Source organism: Stegodyphus dumicola, chromosome X2, assembly GCF_044657685.1.
Source record: "Stegodyphus dumicola isolate Sdum_Otavi_A_Nest chromosome X2, ASM4465768v1".
Lineage (NCBI taxonomy): Eukaryota > Metazoa > Arthropoda > Arachnida > Araneae > Eresidae > Stegodyphus > Stegodyphus dumicola.
The window spans coordinates 8,179,182-8,195,125 of record NC_140781.1 but is presented as its reverse complement, the minus strand read 5'-3'; the positions used below and the strand labels follow the sequence as shown (position 1 = coordinate 8,195,125).

General features: G+C 33.8%; 1 protein-coding gene across 2 annotated transcripts in view; it reads left to right on the top strand.

Annotated features, from left to right (window-relative positions):
• LOC118187592 (dermonecrotic toxin StSicTox-betaIB1i-like) overlaps window positions 1–15,944 on the top strand; it is a 139,431-nt gene that overhangs the window by 109,509 nt on the left and 13,978 nt on the right. For both annotated transcript variants that reach the window (XM_085809862.1, XM_035357842.2), the window contains one exon: window positions 15,603–15,728. In XM_085809862.1, the coding sequence (XP_085665988.1) occupies window positions 15,603–15,728 (126 nt within the window). The remainder of the gene's footprint in view (window positions 1–15,602; window positions 15,729–15,944) is intronic.

The window sequence follows — 15,944 nt, the reverse complement described above, 5'->3', positions numbered from 1 at the left end:
AAATCTGCTACTCAGCAATTTATTTTATATGGAGGCAAACGACATTGAGGTCGTACTGATTCAGGAACCGCACTTTTATAAAGGTGTTCTTCCTGGCTTCTTAATTAAATATAAAGTTTAGTATAATTCTGAAGCAGAAGTTGTCAAGTCTGCTGTTATTATTCGTAATCAGAATCTTTCTCCTCTTTTGGACTTAAATCATACATTTTATAATACTGTTGTTTTGGATATAAAAATGAATGCATCTGACTTGACTATTTGTTCTGCATATTTTGAGCCTCGAGCTAATACTGATATAGAATTATTAAACATTTCACAAATTTCAACGATTAAGAAACCATTCAATTTTTATGTGGTATGGATTCGAATAGCAAGTCAACGATTTGGCATAGTTCTATCACTGATACTAGAGAAACGAAGCTCGACGATTTTATTAGTTGGAGTAGTGTGAGGAAGATCTTGTTTCTGAGCGTTAAATGATTTTTTTTTCTTGCACACTTGAAATAGCAGCTCATTAGTACACGAATGCGGCACGAGCTGGTGCGCATTCATGCAGTACGTCATTGTGCAATGCAAGTCAAATTACGCTATGAACGCTGCCGCACCCTGTATATAAGTATGGGGTCAAGACCAATTTTGCTAAAAGGACTGAGATTTCAGGGATCAAATTTATGGATGGCAGTGTTGCCTCGTCATTGACTGATACAATTTTTGCTATTTTGACAAAGAATTACCAAACAGATAAGGCGCGCGTTGGTAGGAATTCTCATAGAGCTATACGTATTGAGTCAGAGAGGCAATATGTTTCATTTATGGACTGTCAATTCTCTACTTCAGAAGTTAACAATGTTATTAAAAAATCTCAAGAAGAATAAATCACCTGTGGTAGACTCACTTTCCAATGAAATTATACAGCACTTTCATGCGGTGAATAGCATTATTTTTGTACAGACATTTCAACCTTTGTTAATCATTAGGAGTCTTTTTTAACACAATGGAAGGGAGCTCAGATTACTTTGATCCGTAAAACTTTAGAAACAAGAACTTCTTATCTTGATAATATTAGACACATTAGCCTCTTACCTACTTTGGGAAAATGTCTTGAAACTCTCTTCATTAATAGAATAAATTGGTATTTGAGCCAGAAATGTTTTTATAATGATTCTCAGTTCGGTTTTGTTTCTCTGAAATCTGCTGAAGATGCCCTTATTTACCTTAGAAATATCTTGCAGTAAAGAAAGCAAATTAAGTTTACAATAGTTATTATTTTTCTGGATTTCAAAGGTGCTTTTGATGAAGTTTGGTGGCTTTCTATCTTAAAAATTCTAAAAGATGCTGGTATACCACATAATATTTATAACCTATTTAAAAGCTTCTTAAACGAGATGATACTTGAGCTTCAGCTTGGGTCACAGGTAAGGTTTGTTCTCTAGAAAAAGGCTATCTTCAAGGCTCTGTTACCGGACCTACTCTTTGGAACATAATAATAAAGGATCTTTTAATTCATCTTGAGGGTTGCTTAAAAATTGCATTTGGAGAAAACTTACTTCCAATTGTTTTGACTAATATTCTTTCAAGGGTACAAGCAGTGCTGTATTTTGTCTCCGTTGGGACGATCAATCATAAACTCACTTTCAATCCCTCAAAAAGGAAAGCTATGATTGTTTCGGAAATTTTGATTTGTAGAAAGTGTTAAGTATCTTGGTGTCATACTTGATCATTAATTAACATGGAAAAAGCACACTGAATTCCTTTCTTAATGTGAAATTATTAAGTGTTTTCACAGAATTGACAAAAAGTACTTTTGGAGTAAGCTATGAAGTCAGAAAAAATGATGTATAAGCAGTGTATTGTGACTTTCATTTCGTAAGGCTCTCGAGCTTGGGTATATGTTCTTGCAAAGAAGGTTAACAAAAGAAATCTGAAGAAGATTCGACGGACAATTCTTCATATTATTAGTGGTCATAGAACCTTAAGTTATGAGGCTACTTTCGTTCTTGTAGGTTCCGCCTATTGATTTCGAAATTGAATATGAGAATAATATTTTGGAGGCATTGGTAACTGATAGTTTGGAAGACTGTAATAATGGAAATGTCCATTTCCCTGATATTCCTCATCTAGCTACTTTAGAGCTTAAACATTTTTACGATTATAAAGAGAGTACTGAAAAGTCTGTTCATACATTTTGTTTCACAGATCGCAGTAAAACGAACAATAAAGTTGGGCTTACATTTGTTATTTTTTAAGACCAATCTGAGGTTTGCTATTTCAAGCACCGAATTCGAGATGAATGCACAGTTTTTCAAGCAGAACTTCTCAGTATTTATCTTGCCATCAAATGGATCAAGGATAGTAAGGCAGCATCCTCAAGGTATCTTATACAGTGGATAAAAAAGGTATTGGCAATTGCCTATAATTCATTATAGTACCTAACAAAGGAAATGTTTGACAATTTTAACTGGACATGCCGAACATAGGAGGTAATAAACACACAAATCTAATGAAACTTTCAATTTAATATGCCTTTTTTACAGAAAATATACAACTAAAATGTGAAATTGCATGTCAAAATAGTATTGGCAAAGTTCTAACTGCTATGCAAATTTTGTTATGTCGAGATCATGTGTTTAGTGTAATTATTAAAGAGGTTAAGAAAATCCCTAAAATAATTGCCCCCCCCCAATTAGCCAAAGATGTTGCTAATACTTCGTATAAAACTTTTAATGTACAGATTATACGGAATGTCTGACATGGAGGAAGTTATTATGGAAGGGCAACTAGAAAGAAACCTTTCATTTTAGAAATAAACAGGAGAAAGGGATTAGATTTTGCAAAATCTCATTTTAATTTATCAGAAGAATTTTGAAAAACTGTTATTTTGTCCGACGAATCGAAGCTTAATATTTTCGAGAGTGATAGACGAAAACATGCGTGGAGAAAGCCTAACACCGAACTGGAAAAAAAAAAAAAAAAAAAAAAAAAAACATTTAACACTGACTGTAAAACATGTTGGAGGGATCGTTGTAGTTTGGGGCTGTATAGCAGCAAACGGAATTGGTAACCTGTGCTTCACTGATTTTATTATGACAGCACGCACGTACGCACGTGTTGACATATTGCGCCATAACATGAAATTCAGTGCCCAAAAACTTTGCTTAGGAACATCATTTGGTTTCAACATGACAATGACACTAAGAATACAGGGAACTATTGCCAGATGATCAATAGTTACTCTATAACGCTCCTCGCCAATTAAAGACACCTCTCCAATCGCCTGATATAAATTCAATTGAAAGTTTATCTCACAAATTGGACGTAGAAGTCAGGAAACATAAAATTTCGCTTAAAGATGGACTTTAAGCGAAATATGAGCGTATACTCCAGCAAGAATGGCACAAAATTCCCAATAAAACTTTTCAACAACAAGTTTTCTCTATGACAAATAGATTACAAGCTGTTGTAGATGCAAAAGTATGAATGCGAAGTATTAAATTTTGTTCCCACAGTTTACTGTATGATCTTGTCAATACATTTTTGACATGCAATTTTTTTTTTTTTTTTTTTTTTTTTTTTTTTTGTATATTTTGTGTAAAAGACATAGTAAAATGAAAGTTTCCTTAGATTTGTGTCTTTATTGCCTCCTGTGTTCATTATGTCCAGTTAAAATTGTCAAGCATTTCCTTTGTTAGCTAAATATGATCAATTATAGGCAATTTCCAATACTTTTTTTAACCTACTGTATGTTCTGATTCTCTTTCTTCTCTTCCTCTTTTGAGGCCTACCAGCGGCCGAGCGGTAAAGTCGCTGAACACTGGTAGTTCGGTCCGAGGTTCAAATTCCGCGAACGGGCTGGCTGCATGGGCGTTTTCGTGGTTTTCCGCATGTGTAACGTGTATACGAGCCAGTTTCCCTTAGAAAGTCCTCCACAAAGGCATCCCTTCCCTTAGGCTAATAGCCCTCGAGGTTTTCCCATAATCACACACATACACTTCATCTTTTGAACACTATTACCAGCAGCGACAAATTAGTAATCGAAACTCTTTTAACTGTCAGTTCGCTTAGAAACAAGGGAACTGATATCCGTTTAGCTTATGTGCGGGGTCATGATGGATTCTATAGAAATGAAAAAGCTAGTTTCTTAGCTAGAGATGTTTTAAATTCACACATAGATATCAATATTATCATTCCAAGGAGTTATTGGAAGTCCTTTCATTTCGGAAGCCTTTAGCTAAGTGGAATGAGGAATGCATTTTATCATGTAAATGCTAAGGGCGCTAAAAAGTTCTTTCCTTCTATTTACCATAGACTGCATTTCGAGTGTTTCCTCTTTTTACTAATTTTAAAGTATTTCAGTTTTGCCGAGCGATTTTAAAATGTTTGGCGCGACTTGGCCAGTTAACTTACCTCTTTTTGTAAAGTCTAGACTGCTGTTCTCCGTTTTCATTCGCTTTATTTATACATATAATATTTAATGCGTAACTTATTTTTGTAAATGAAACTACATTGAGCTCCGATATGAATGGCAGCTTCAGCAAGGATACTGTTTAATAAAACTTGCACTATTAAGCATTTCCAAATTTCTTATTACTACAATATTTAATTTAATATCCTAGAGATTTTTCTTATTCCAGGGTGACTGCACCATCTTATTACCAGCACCCCTTTTTAGTTAACTTGTCCTCTGCTTTTTGTTTATCTCTTTCCTGCCCCTCCCTCCCCCGCTACTCCCGGTTGAATTTTTTATCTCTTATCAAATTGTTTCTTCGGCTCAAACTGCGGTTTTTGCTGAGGAGTTGGCCTAAAACTTCGCTCATTTGGTCTCTCACAGCACTTATTCGATTTTGGAACTTCGTGGTTAATTCTAATAAGCTTTCCAATATTCATTGATTTTGAAGCTCGAAGTAAACCTGAACTTGGAGTAGTAATCGCGGCCAAATTACTTGAATTAGTTCTTCGTTCTGCATCTTGCCATGTAACAAATTAAAAATTTGGACTTTCCATCCAGTCCTCGACTTAACTAATGCATTCTTAAAGATGTAGCTTCAAAGGGCGGACGTGGCAATGGTAACGTCCTGTTACTCTTGGTACTGGATGCAGCAGAAAATGAGAATTTAGTTATTCAATAAAGCTCAAAATTGAAATCTTTCCGTCAAAAGTTGCAGCTGTAAGAGTGTCGACAATAAATTCAAACCCCTCCATGGGATTCACCGCGGCCGATGGGGCCTGCGACGTTGAGGGAATAATTGAAATTTTCCATGACATAGTTCTTCTTATTATTCAGAGGCTAGCATAGAGTCCCTTACTTTTTGCTAACATAAACTAACAAGCTCTAGAAAGACTGTATGAAGAATTATACTCAGGTCTTGAGATAACAGAAGAGTAAGAAGAAGGGTGTGAAGAACTCTTTATTCAATCACATATAGTGGAAAATACGAACACTAATACATAGATGCAACCATGCAGCCACATACTGACCTAAAGACGCTCGCAGTGTCAGATGGCAAAATTTGAACCTTAAATGTACATCGAAAGAACTATACGAGCTCCAGTAGCAGTCAAAGAATTTAAATAACTAACATGAAATCCGGAAATAGTACACAAGAAATATGAGTTAAAATAACACGCCGAATAATGATTGTTGGAAGTAACAAGAATCAATACCTATGAATTTGTATTTCGAAGGTTTAGATAGAGAACCTTCAGAGTCTCGTTCTTTTCGGTAAGGTAAAGGCCAGTTTACACCTGTCCGAGCAGCTCGTAGCGAGCCGCTCGTTACGACTACTTTGACAATATAAACGCTCACTTCGACTGAGTAGAAACGTAGGGGAAATGAGTCAGCGTTTCCGTTTCTACTTTGAACCTGTTGAAAGGTCTATCCGGGAAGTTTCTCCGAGCAGCATTCGCAGAGACGTCGTGACAGTGAGTTCTATGATGTCGAAAATGCCGAGATGAAGCGATAGCCAAACCATGGCATTTTTTAATGCATACGCATCTTATGAAGTGTTATAAGACACGTCACTGTTCAGTGTTTATAACACTTCACTGCTTCATTAACAAGATGCATACTTCTATAATTAAATGAGCTTATATTCATTTTTCTACAAGCATCCCTACATGAGGATGCAATAAATATATGGTATTATAAACTATAAAAATAAAAATGGAATTATGAAAAAAATATGTAAATCTGTTTTATTGGGGATGTTTAAATTTGTTGCTTTGTATAAAAACATTCTGTGGTATAATTTGTTACAATTCAGCTTGGATGTGAAACACTGAGTACAAGTACTTTTAGGTGTATTAAGGTGTATACAAAGTATGCTTGATGAATTCTAATTTTCTTAAACTATCCGTTTCAGCATTTTAAAAGTAAAGTATAATCACTATATTTAATCATTATTAATATTTGTTGATATTACTTTATATATTATTTGTGTGGTGTCCAGAAACACAATTTCAGTAGGATCCAAAAGTAATAATTTGCGATAGGTATCTTCCTGTTGGAAATATGTTATAATATATATATTCTTTTACTTGTGATAATATATGTAATGCTCCCAAGTTTTTTGCTACTTCTTATTTATTTAAGATTTCCTGAATAATTAAGTAAATATTATACAGTTTATTTCTGTCGTGTTAATGGTAGCTTTGAATAAATAAACCATGTGATAATTTTGCATTTGCATTCTGCTCTAGAAATAATAAAGTTTCAGCCAGAACTCTGCATAATTAATTACATGCACAGAGAGCTACTGATTCTGTGGATTCTGAATGAATAAATATATTCGTTTTATTAATAAATAATAAAACATATTATTACTTTTACATTATTTTGTAAATGATTAATTAGGTGTAAATAAACAGTTATATATAGTAGAAAAACTTTGTTCACCTGAATTTCAATAACCACAATTGACTACATAACATCCCTCAATAATCTGAGTTTCTTTTAAATCGATTGACTTTTAGCTTCCCTCAATAAACTGAATTTCTTTTAAATCGATTAATGAATATATATTGAAAGTGAATTAATTTCAATTAGGTTTTCAGAATATATTGTATATTGTAAGCCCTTGTATCTGAAATACAATAAAGTTTTCGTAACTTTGGACATCATCGTCCCAAAATTCATTTAATAGTTGATTTGATGCTCCTAATTCATCGCGGCGAGCTACCCAGTCACGCACCCAATTCCTTTTCTTCTGTAAACAAACGGAGGCGAGTTGTTAGTCCACTCTGATTGGTCTAAACAGTCTATCAGATTACAGGTCCGTTCACTCGGTTCGAGATGTGTCAAGTGTGGTGGCCTGCATCGCAGTAATGTTTGTCCAAAGAAACCAGAGGACATGTTCTCCGCTGCATTTTTTGCAGTAGGGAACATGTCAGTAGCTTTCGTGGTTGTGCAGTTTACAAAACAAGATACGAACAGAGGAGGTAGAATTCGTAGCGACCCTCGATTCTTGAGCAATCGATTGCTAATTTTCCAGAGCTCGTCATGGAAGACATCAGCCGGTGCAAACTTCAGGAAGACCCCGCTACAGCGATAAAGTTAAGGGGGAAGCCCAGAGCCACCACTAGTGCTCAAGAGGAGATAATCTCATGGATCTTTGGTTCTAAATTTCAGGAATTATTCAAAACTCTATTAGCAATTTTCAGGTTGTTTCAGAGCACCAACTTCCTTGAAAAAGCGGGTTCCAGCCTACAAACTGTCCAGAAACTTATGGAATCTGCCACAAGAGATTAAAATTCCGGAGTAATCATTACTTGTTGTTCACCAGTTCGACAGCTTGCTTGACCTGCAGTTAATAGAGTAGTTGCCTAAATTAATTATTTTTGTCTAAATTTTACTTAATCTTTTTAGCTTAATTTGTATCTTTATTTTTAACTTATTTAAGTTCGTAGTTTTCTGTTTAATTATTTCTCGAACGTTATTCGAAACAACTTACTTGTTCTACAAGGGGTAGGGTTCACTTTAACCCAGGCACCCTGGCGCTACACCATTCTACTAGCATCACTCGGTTGAGGCGGACGGACGAGCGGCTCGCTGCGAGCTGCTCGAACAGGTGTAAACTGGCCTTAAACTAACGAACTCTAGAAAGACTGAATGAGGAATTATCCTCAGGTCTTGAGACAACAGAGAAGTCAGAAGTAGGCTGTAAAGAATCCTTTATTTAATCACATATAGTTGAACAGACGGCCCCACTTGGGCTTACATAAACCAACACTTCTGGCTTAACTCAAACAAGTAATGTTCAACTTAAAATAAAAGGTAATTAAACAAGCCTAATGATTCATATGATAATTTAAACGCGCAGGAAGGCTCTGACCAGTGGCATAACAAGGGGGCAAGGGGGTGTATGATGCCCCGGGCGGCGCTCGCAAGGGAGCGCCAAATGGTCTCCTAACAAGATTTTCCGGAAAATTTAAGTTTTTATTTTGATCGATTTCTGGAAAATGTATTTAAAATTAATAATCATTGTAATACAATTAATTATTTATTTCCTTGTATTGCCTGATAAAATGTGTAATAAAATGTTTGCAGTACATCAACCAAATATCTCCGTATACAAAACATTCTTTCTGACCGCTTTATTTCTCTAAAATAGAGATATATTTTTACTTTTTTAAACGAAATGCTAGTATAGCTCCCGCTTTTTATTTTAAAACGATAACACGACCTTTTCTCGAATTTCTCAAACATATCCAGTTTCCAGAAACCGATTCCATAGTCTGGAAATGACATTTTAGGTAACTCCTAACGCTTCAGCTACAATAGATTGCGTTTGACTCTCCTGTAAACGATTGATGGCCTTCCGAGCTACCGATTCAACTAAGTCATTTTGTTGAGACATCGTATATTCATTGCTACAAAGCATTCGACACGTGTCAATTGTTTTTAATCTCCTACTGCAAAAGGAATGCTGCAGGTTGCTCCTTACTCCTTATCTAAAACGCATAGTTTTCGAGGTCACAAGCTAAATTTGCATATTCCCAACTTTGTAAGCATTATAATTTTCCTTTATAATCTCTTTTATTTCCTTTTCTTAAAAAGGTTGTCGATTATATGGTTATTTCATACCGAACCACAATATCCTCTAATTGTTTTGAGCAGTGAATATGTCAGCAAGATGTTTTAAAACTCCATTACAGATCTATAGAGAAAATGTTTTTTCAAACCTAAGAGTCGCACTTCAAATACTCCTTACTATTTCATTATCAAATGCTAGCTATGAACGTTCGTTCAGCAAATTAAATTAAATTTTGACATATTTACAATCAACGATGGGACAAAATCGCCTAAGTCATCTGGCACTTTTAAATGTGGAAAGAGAAGAATTTAAAAGGATCGACTTTGATGAAGTAATTGATAAATTTGCTTCATCCAAGGCAAGAAAAATGTATCCATAGTAATTAATTGTATTAATGTATTATAATATTATTAATAAATATATCCACTTATCTATAATATAAACTTTTAATTGTTTAAAAATTGTACTTTTTTAAAAATAATTATATGTAATTGTATTTTTAAAAACAATATGTAAAATAAATAATACTTTTTTAACTAATTCTAGATCATCGTATGTCTGATTTTTCCGCCGACACAGATACATTTCCGAATCCAATGCTAGTGTAATTAGGTAGTGACTATTCTTAATATATTTTAGAGTAATTTATGGCAGATTCAGTACTTTAATATTATTTGCATTATTTTTTATTACGAATATATTCTATACATTATATAACTATAAGTGTTTTTATGGGGGGGGCGCTAAAAAGGTATTTTGCAGCGGGCGCCAGTTATGCTTGCTACGCCACTGGCTCTGAGTCAAAGAAGCTGGAAGAAATAAGCCTAATATCTAGAACTACTTAACGCCACAAGAATCAAATCGCTAGTAAGTCAAAGTATTCGCTGGAATAGCTCTTCTTTCTCCCTTAATTTGAATACACGCACGTTATCTGATTAGCATTCTGGCAGGAAGGCGTGGGTAAAAAAGAAAATGAAAAGAAAGTTGGTTTAACTAAAATTTAACTATTAGTCAAAATAAATAAATCAAGCCTCCCAAACCTTCGAAACTTGAAAAGCTAAATAAGAGTTTAGTTTCTGAAATAAAAGTGACAGATATTTCATATTTGAAAAATTAAAGAAAGGAGAAATTCTGGAAAACAGTTTGTAGTATAAAGATATTTCATATTAATTCATTTAAAGGTGGCACGATTAATACACATTGACAATGATTACGCTGACTGAATTAAACGTATAGTACAGATGAACTTCGGTATTTCTGCTTTACACTAGCTACATTTAGCGAACTGAACCAAATTATTATGTTTACAGCCCGTAAATAGCCCTAATTGGTTTGAGAATCACAAATGCATGAGAATTTTCTAACTCGGGTGACCTTTGTATATGAGCATGCCAGAGTATTTCCAGTTTATTTAGCGAAGCAGCATTAACTGCCAAAGCATAATTGCCTATTATTTGAAGATATTGTTCAATATTCTGCTTAAAACTTTTTTTTTTTTTTTTTTTCTTTTTTTCTTTTTTTTTTTTTTTTTAAATTTCCAGTGGTAGAGAATAAGACAAATATTATACAATAGAACAGAACTCTGTGAATATATAACTAAAAAGTCAATATCTCATCATTTGACATCTAACTTTCCAATAGCCCTTCACTTCAGAGGCTCCACGCAGCGCCGGGCACCTTCCGATGTAGGTCCTATCCATTTCTTCATTTAAGCCGCAAATTGGGCAGTATGGGCTAGTAAGGAATACCAACATGCTCAAGATGGCTCGCCAAGTAGTCGTGACCAGTTTCAAGCCTAAAACTGGCCACAGATATACCCCGTGGTTTGTTTGATAATTTTCTTTCCAAGCTGTCCCTTCAGATCTTGGTTGAAACACTCGTCATAAGTTCACCTCTCCATTTTTGTTTCAAAAATTTACGAATTCAGGGTTTTGCTGAAAGGAAAGAAAAATTTGTAGATTTTTTTTTCTTTTAAAATCTTAGGAAGCAGATTTTTAGTTTAATATTTTGTTGCGTAAGGCACGCTGATTTCAAATGCCTGACAATGTAATCTTGCAACAATATCTAGATATTACATTATTTACGCTTCCAAATATAGATAAGAGTTTAAATCCAATCCATCGATAATATTTAGATTTTGGCAGTTAAATCTCGCAACAAAGAAATTAAGTCAATGCAAATAAGAAATTGAAATATACAGATCTACCTATATCTAACGATTCAGTACTCTTCTAAAGATTTTACAAAATTTGTTGGAGAGTTCGCCGGTGGTGATTAAAAACATAAAATTTAGGTATTTTATTCGCATTATCTATTGAATATTACAGAAATATTTTTTATTATTATGTATTTTTAAATAAATAGATTCACGTGTATTTTTTAGGAAAATTTAAATCTCAAGATAACAGTTTAAATCCAATCCCTCAATAATATTTAGATTTTGTCAGTCATCATTACAGCAAATTAAAACTAGCTATTTGCAGTTTGTAAAAATAGAAATATTTACAAAAATGTGGAAGCAGTTTGCATTTAAGTGAATATGTATTAGGTAGTGTAAATAAAACGTAAGGAATTTGATTATAAATGCCTTCGCAATGCTTTGCAATGCGAAGCATTTTCCATCTAGAAATTTTGCCGGTTTAAAATTGACTTACTCATAGTTTAGTAATCTGCATAGTAAGAAAACAGACAGCAAAATAAAAGAAAGTCAAAATGATGTAACCAAACATTTTCTTAAATTTCGGCTACGCCTTCCATGTTTTAATGATAAGCGCATTAGCTATAGTAAAATAATAAAACATACATATATTATGATATATCATATTTCCTGACAAATATAATTTCACAGAAAGCATATATACTTATACGTATTATGAAGTTGCTCATGCAACCCCAGAAGGAGCCTTAATAAGCTAGATAAGAAAATTAAGTCTCTGAGAACGCATGACTTTGACGAGCTAGCAGGTGAAACTCCGAATGTTCCGAAAATCGCATTGTTTAAAGGTAGATTCTATGCTCATATTTTAGTCTAAAATTAAAAGCCGAAAGTCAAAATTAAGGGGGTTGCTCTTAGAAAGCCTCAATTAGAAGTAGTTATAGGAAATGTTAATCAATACTTATAATCTTACGGATTAAACACTTATTCCCTATTTGATCACGTGTATGGCAAACAGATATTCGTCATTCATAAAGAAAAGAAAGGTGAATCAAAATGAGTTATATTCTTGTTTTTCCAACTGCAAAAACATCTTAAGATACTATCGGATTTAATCTTTAAATTATTCCAGTAATAATCAGAACAATGGGGGCCATTATTCTTAACTATAATTTACTAATGCAAATCCTATTTTGGTTTCAAATGGCTTTCATTAATTACGTTAATGATATACTGATATACTAATACTGAATGAGATCTAAAAACACTTTTTTTTAAATATATCTCCCCTTATGATCCCCGACACAGCCGTTTACTTTGCCCTTCCGTAATTAACGTCAGTCTCCTGCTGTTGACCGCATTTGCCAAGCCATCGAAACTCCAGGAACGGTCAAGAAAGTGAGGTAAAAGTGGGGAGATCATTGTCCCCCTCCTTTACTACTTGTATGCCCAATTTAACGAAAAGCGACGACGGACAAAAGTTAAGCAGAGCAAGTTACGCCAAGCAAGTTACGCCGAGCAAGTTGGCAATCAAAGCTACCTTACAAAATTGTATCTCTAAAGCATGTGAGTAGCAAATGTTTCTGATCTGAATTATCTTCTGAAATGGTTTGGTAACCAAGAATTCCTGAAAACTTTGCAGCATCACAGCCAAATCCAGTTTTGAAGAAACGCTTTTATTTAGCAATGTAGTTTACTATAGAGTCGATTTTCAAGTGGTCATGGATTAGTTTGTTTCTAATCAGGTAATACAAAAAGAGTTTTAATACTAAGACAACCATCTATGTAAAATTTGTAAACGAGGATTAATATTTGACTGTTTGCTTGAGCATTAACAAAATTACTTCCCTTAAATATATAGCCTGGGTATGATCGATGAGTATAAAATTCTGTGCATATTAATTGTCGTGAATGGTAGCAAACAGCACTTTTGTCTCAAAGAAGTAATTGTAAACTTTGCTAAGGTCATTTTCTGATAACTTTTCTGTTTCCATATTTTACCATTGATTGAACTTCTAACTGATTCGGTATTGACTCGCTTGCAAATCTCACTTATTCCCTTTCACATATCTTATGTTAAAAGAAAACTAATAGTAAAGCAAGAGGAATCGTTGTAACAGTGTAAGATTTTAGGTTAATAATTCCATTACCTAAATATTTTATCTGTACTGTCCTTTTTACTTTCGTTGGCTCACTGGGATTCAAGTTAGTTAAGGAGTATAAGAACAGAGTTTTTTAAGTGAAGGATGGAGCTTTTGGCAGCGACGATGAATTTCGTTTGTATTTCTCGCCCAACTCGTAAGCTTACTTAAATCGACTTTAAGTTTTTGCCAGCCGTGTTACACGGGCACTTAAAACCCAGGGGCGTAGCTAGAGGGGAGCAAGGGGGGCATCTGTCCCCGGGCGCCAAACTGATGTTACGACATTTTAGAATTAAATGTTTTTCATCCTTGGCAAAGCAGTAGAGGGCGCAAAATCTTCAGTTGTCCCTGAGCGCTGAAAACCCTAGCTACAACTCTGTTAAAACCATAATACAAAGCTTGATTAGAAATGTCTTTGTGAATTCAAGCATTAAGTATTTTAAATTTTACTTTACATTATTTGTTGTTTGAATTCCGCGAGCAGTGGAGGTTGATTTTAAGAGCACGAGCTGTGCCTTTGTTAAGCTTAAACTTTTAACAAAAATATTTATTTATGCTTTCTTCTAAATAAATATTTAAATATAGTTCTTGTAAGTATAGTTTCTTCTTCTAAGTATAGTTTCTTTAATAATACGAAGCGATAAGTCGCCTGCTGGTCTCAAGCGGATCTAAAATTTATTTTGTAAATGTTTGGTTTCCCTACAACGTAAGTCTATATGTAAGACAAAGATATATTTAGCTTTCTGAAACTACAGTCCATCAAATACTTTTTGTTATATTTCACCTACATATCAAGGTTTTGTAACTTTCTCTAACATTTTTACCCTGCACGTGCATTCTGAAAATAGTCAAGAAACTTATTTTGAAGATCAAAGAAGAAATTATGCTACCTTAGTTACGACTCTCATGATTTAAAACATAAAAGGGAAATCAAGGTTAATGAAATCCACTAATTTGAAGTATGACTGATGTTTTGCATAGTTTCAAGTGTCTGCTTGAAGGGGTTAGAAATTTAAAATGATCGGAATATTTTTTCCATCAACTCTTTCACTACTCACTAAGAATGATGTAAATTGTAATTTGAGACTGATTTTGTCTTTTTGGACGTAACAGTTTTCAATTAAATATTCTACTTCTTTTTAGTTAGAATGTAATATTCTTCCATTTTTCCTTATAATTTTTTTTTTTTTTTTTCATATTACATATTAACTTGCGTCTAGCCTCAAAATATCAACTTCTATTCTGAAGGTACATTTTAAGTAGTACGCCAATTTATTTTTGATATCCGATAATGTTATGATTTTAAATTCTATGATATGCGTACTTGCCTGTTTGTTTATGAAATCTATGGTAATGCCATTTTGTCATTTAAATTCTTTCGTCGTATAAAGTGTGTGGGTGATTATGGCAAAGCCTCGAGGGCTATTTGCCTAAGGGGAGGGATGCCTTCGTGGAGGACTTTCTAAGGGAAACTGGCTCGTATACACGTTACACGTGGGGAAACCACGAAAACGCCCATGCAGCCAGCCCGTCCGCGGGATTCGAACCTCGGACCGAACTACCAGTGTTCAGCGACTTTACCGCTCGGCCGCTGGTGGGCTCGTCGTATAAAGGATTCATTCTTAAGGATTTAATACTGCATATGATACGAAAAATATCATACACGTTTCGATATTTCTATGTGCTAGGTATCCTGTAAATATTAATTTTCAACTCCACAAACCCCTAATGGAATGAAATTGTCATGCTTATGTAAATACAGTGATTTTAAGAATTATGACTCAATTCTTTGCGTATAAAATTCCATGACTAATTTAGGAAATTGGAAGCAAGGGTACGTAAAATCAGCAATTTTTTATAACTGTGCATATATTTCTAGAAATGGGGTTATCAAGGTATAAAAATGAATAACTTTAATGCTCAGAGGCTGGTATATTTAGTCAAAAATATTTAGGCAAATTTTAATGGCGAAAATATAAGAATAAACTTCAGAAAATAAACAATTCTTGTGAATCTCCCCTAAATCCTCAAAAATAAAATATAAGATAATAACAGCCAATTTTTCTTTTAGATTCTTACTCGAAACTCATATTATAGTTATTCAGAATTCTTGCCATTTCCTCTATAATTTATACTTTTATATGCACCATGATTAGTTTGTTAATTGCGATGCAGTTTCTCTTATAACTTTTATAAGTTTTTAAAGTATAAGAATGTATACATATTAGCTTATCTTGTTTATGTGCATTATAAATGAACAGAAAATTATTTTTTCAGGAATTTCGAAAGCGAGGGCCTATATTCTAATCTCACTTCCTTCAGTGAATCATTTAGAATTCATCGAAAGTTTCAGAAGAACATTGTCTGAGTCCAAAAACTTCTCATATTACGATTCCAAAATAGGTAGGAAAACACTTTGATTTTCCTAATAAATTAAATGTCAGTAGCTCTGTATCTTTTTATTATTCATTATAAATGCTATTCTTAAAAAAATATTTATTTCAACATATCTTAATGATTTTAGATACGAGTTTTCTATTAGATAATGTAGGTACTTATCCTTTGGAATCTATTAACAAAACCTGAGACCCAATAAATACAAAATAAAATTATAACTAT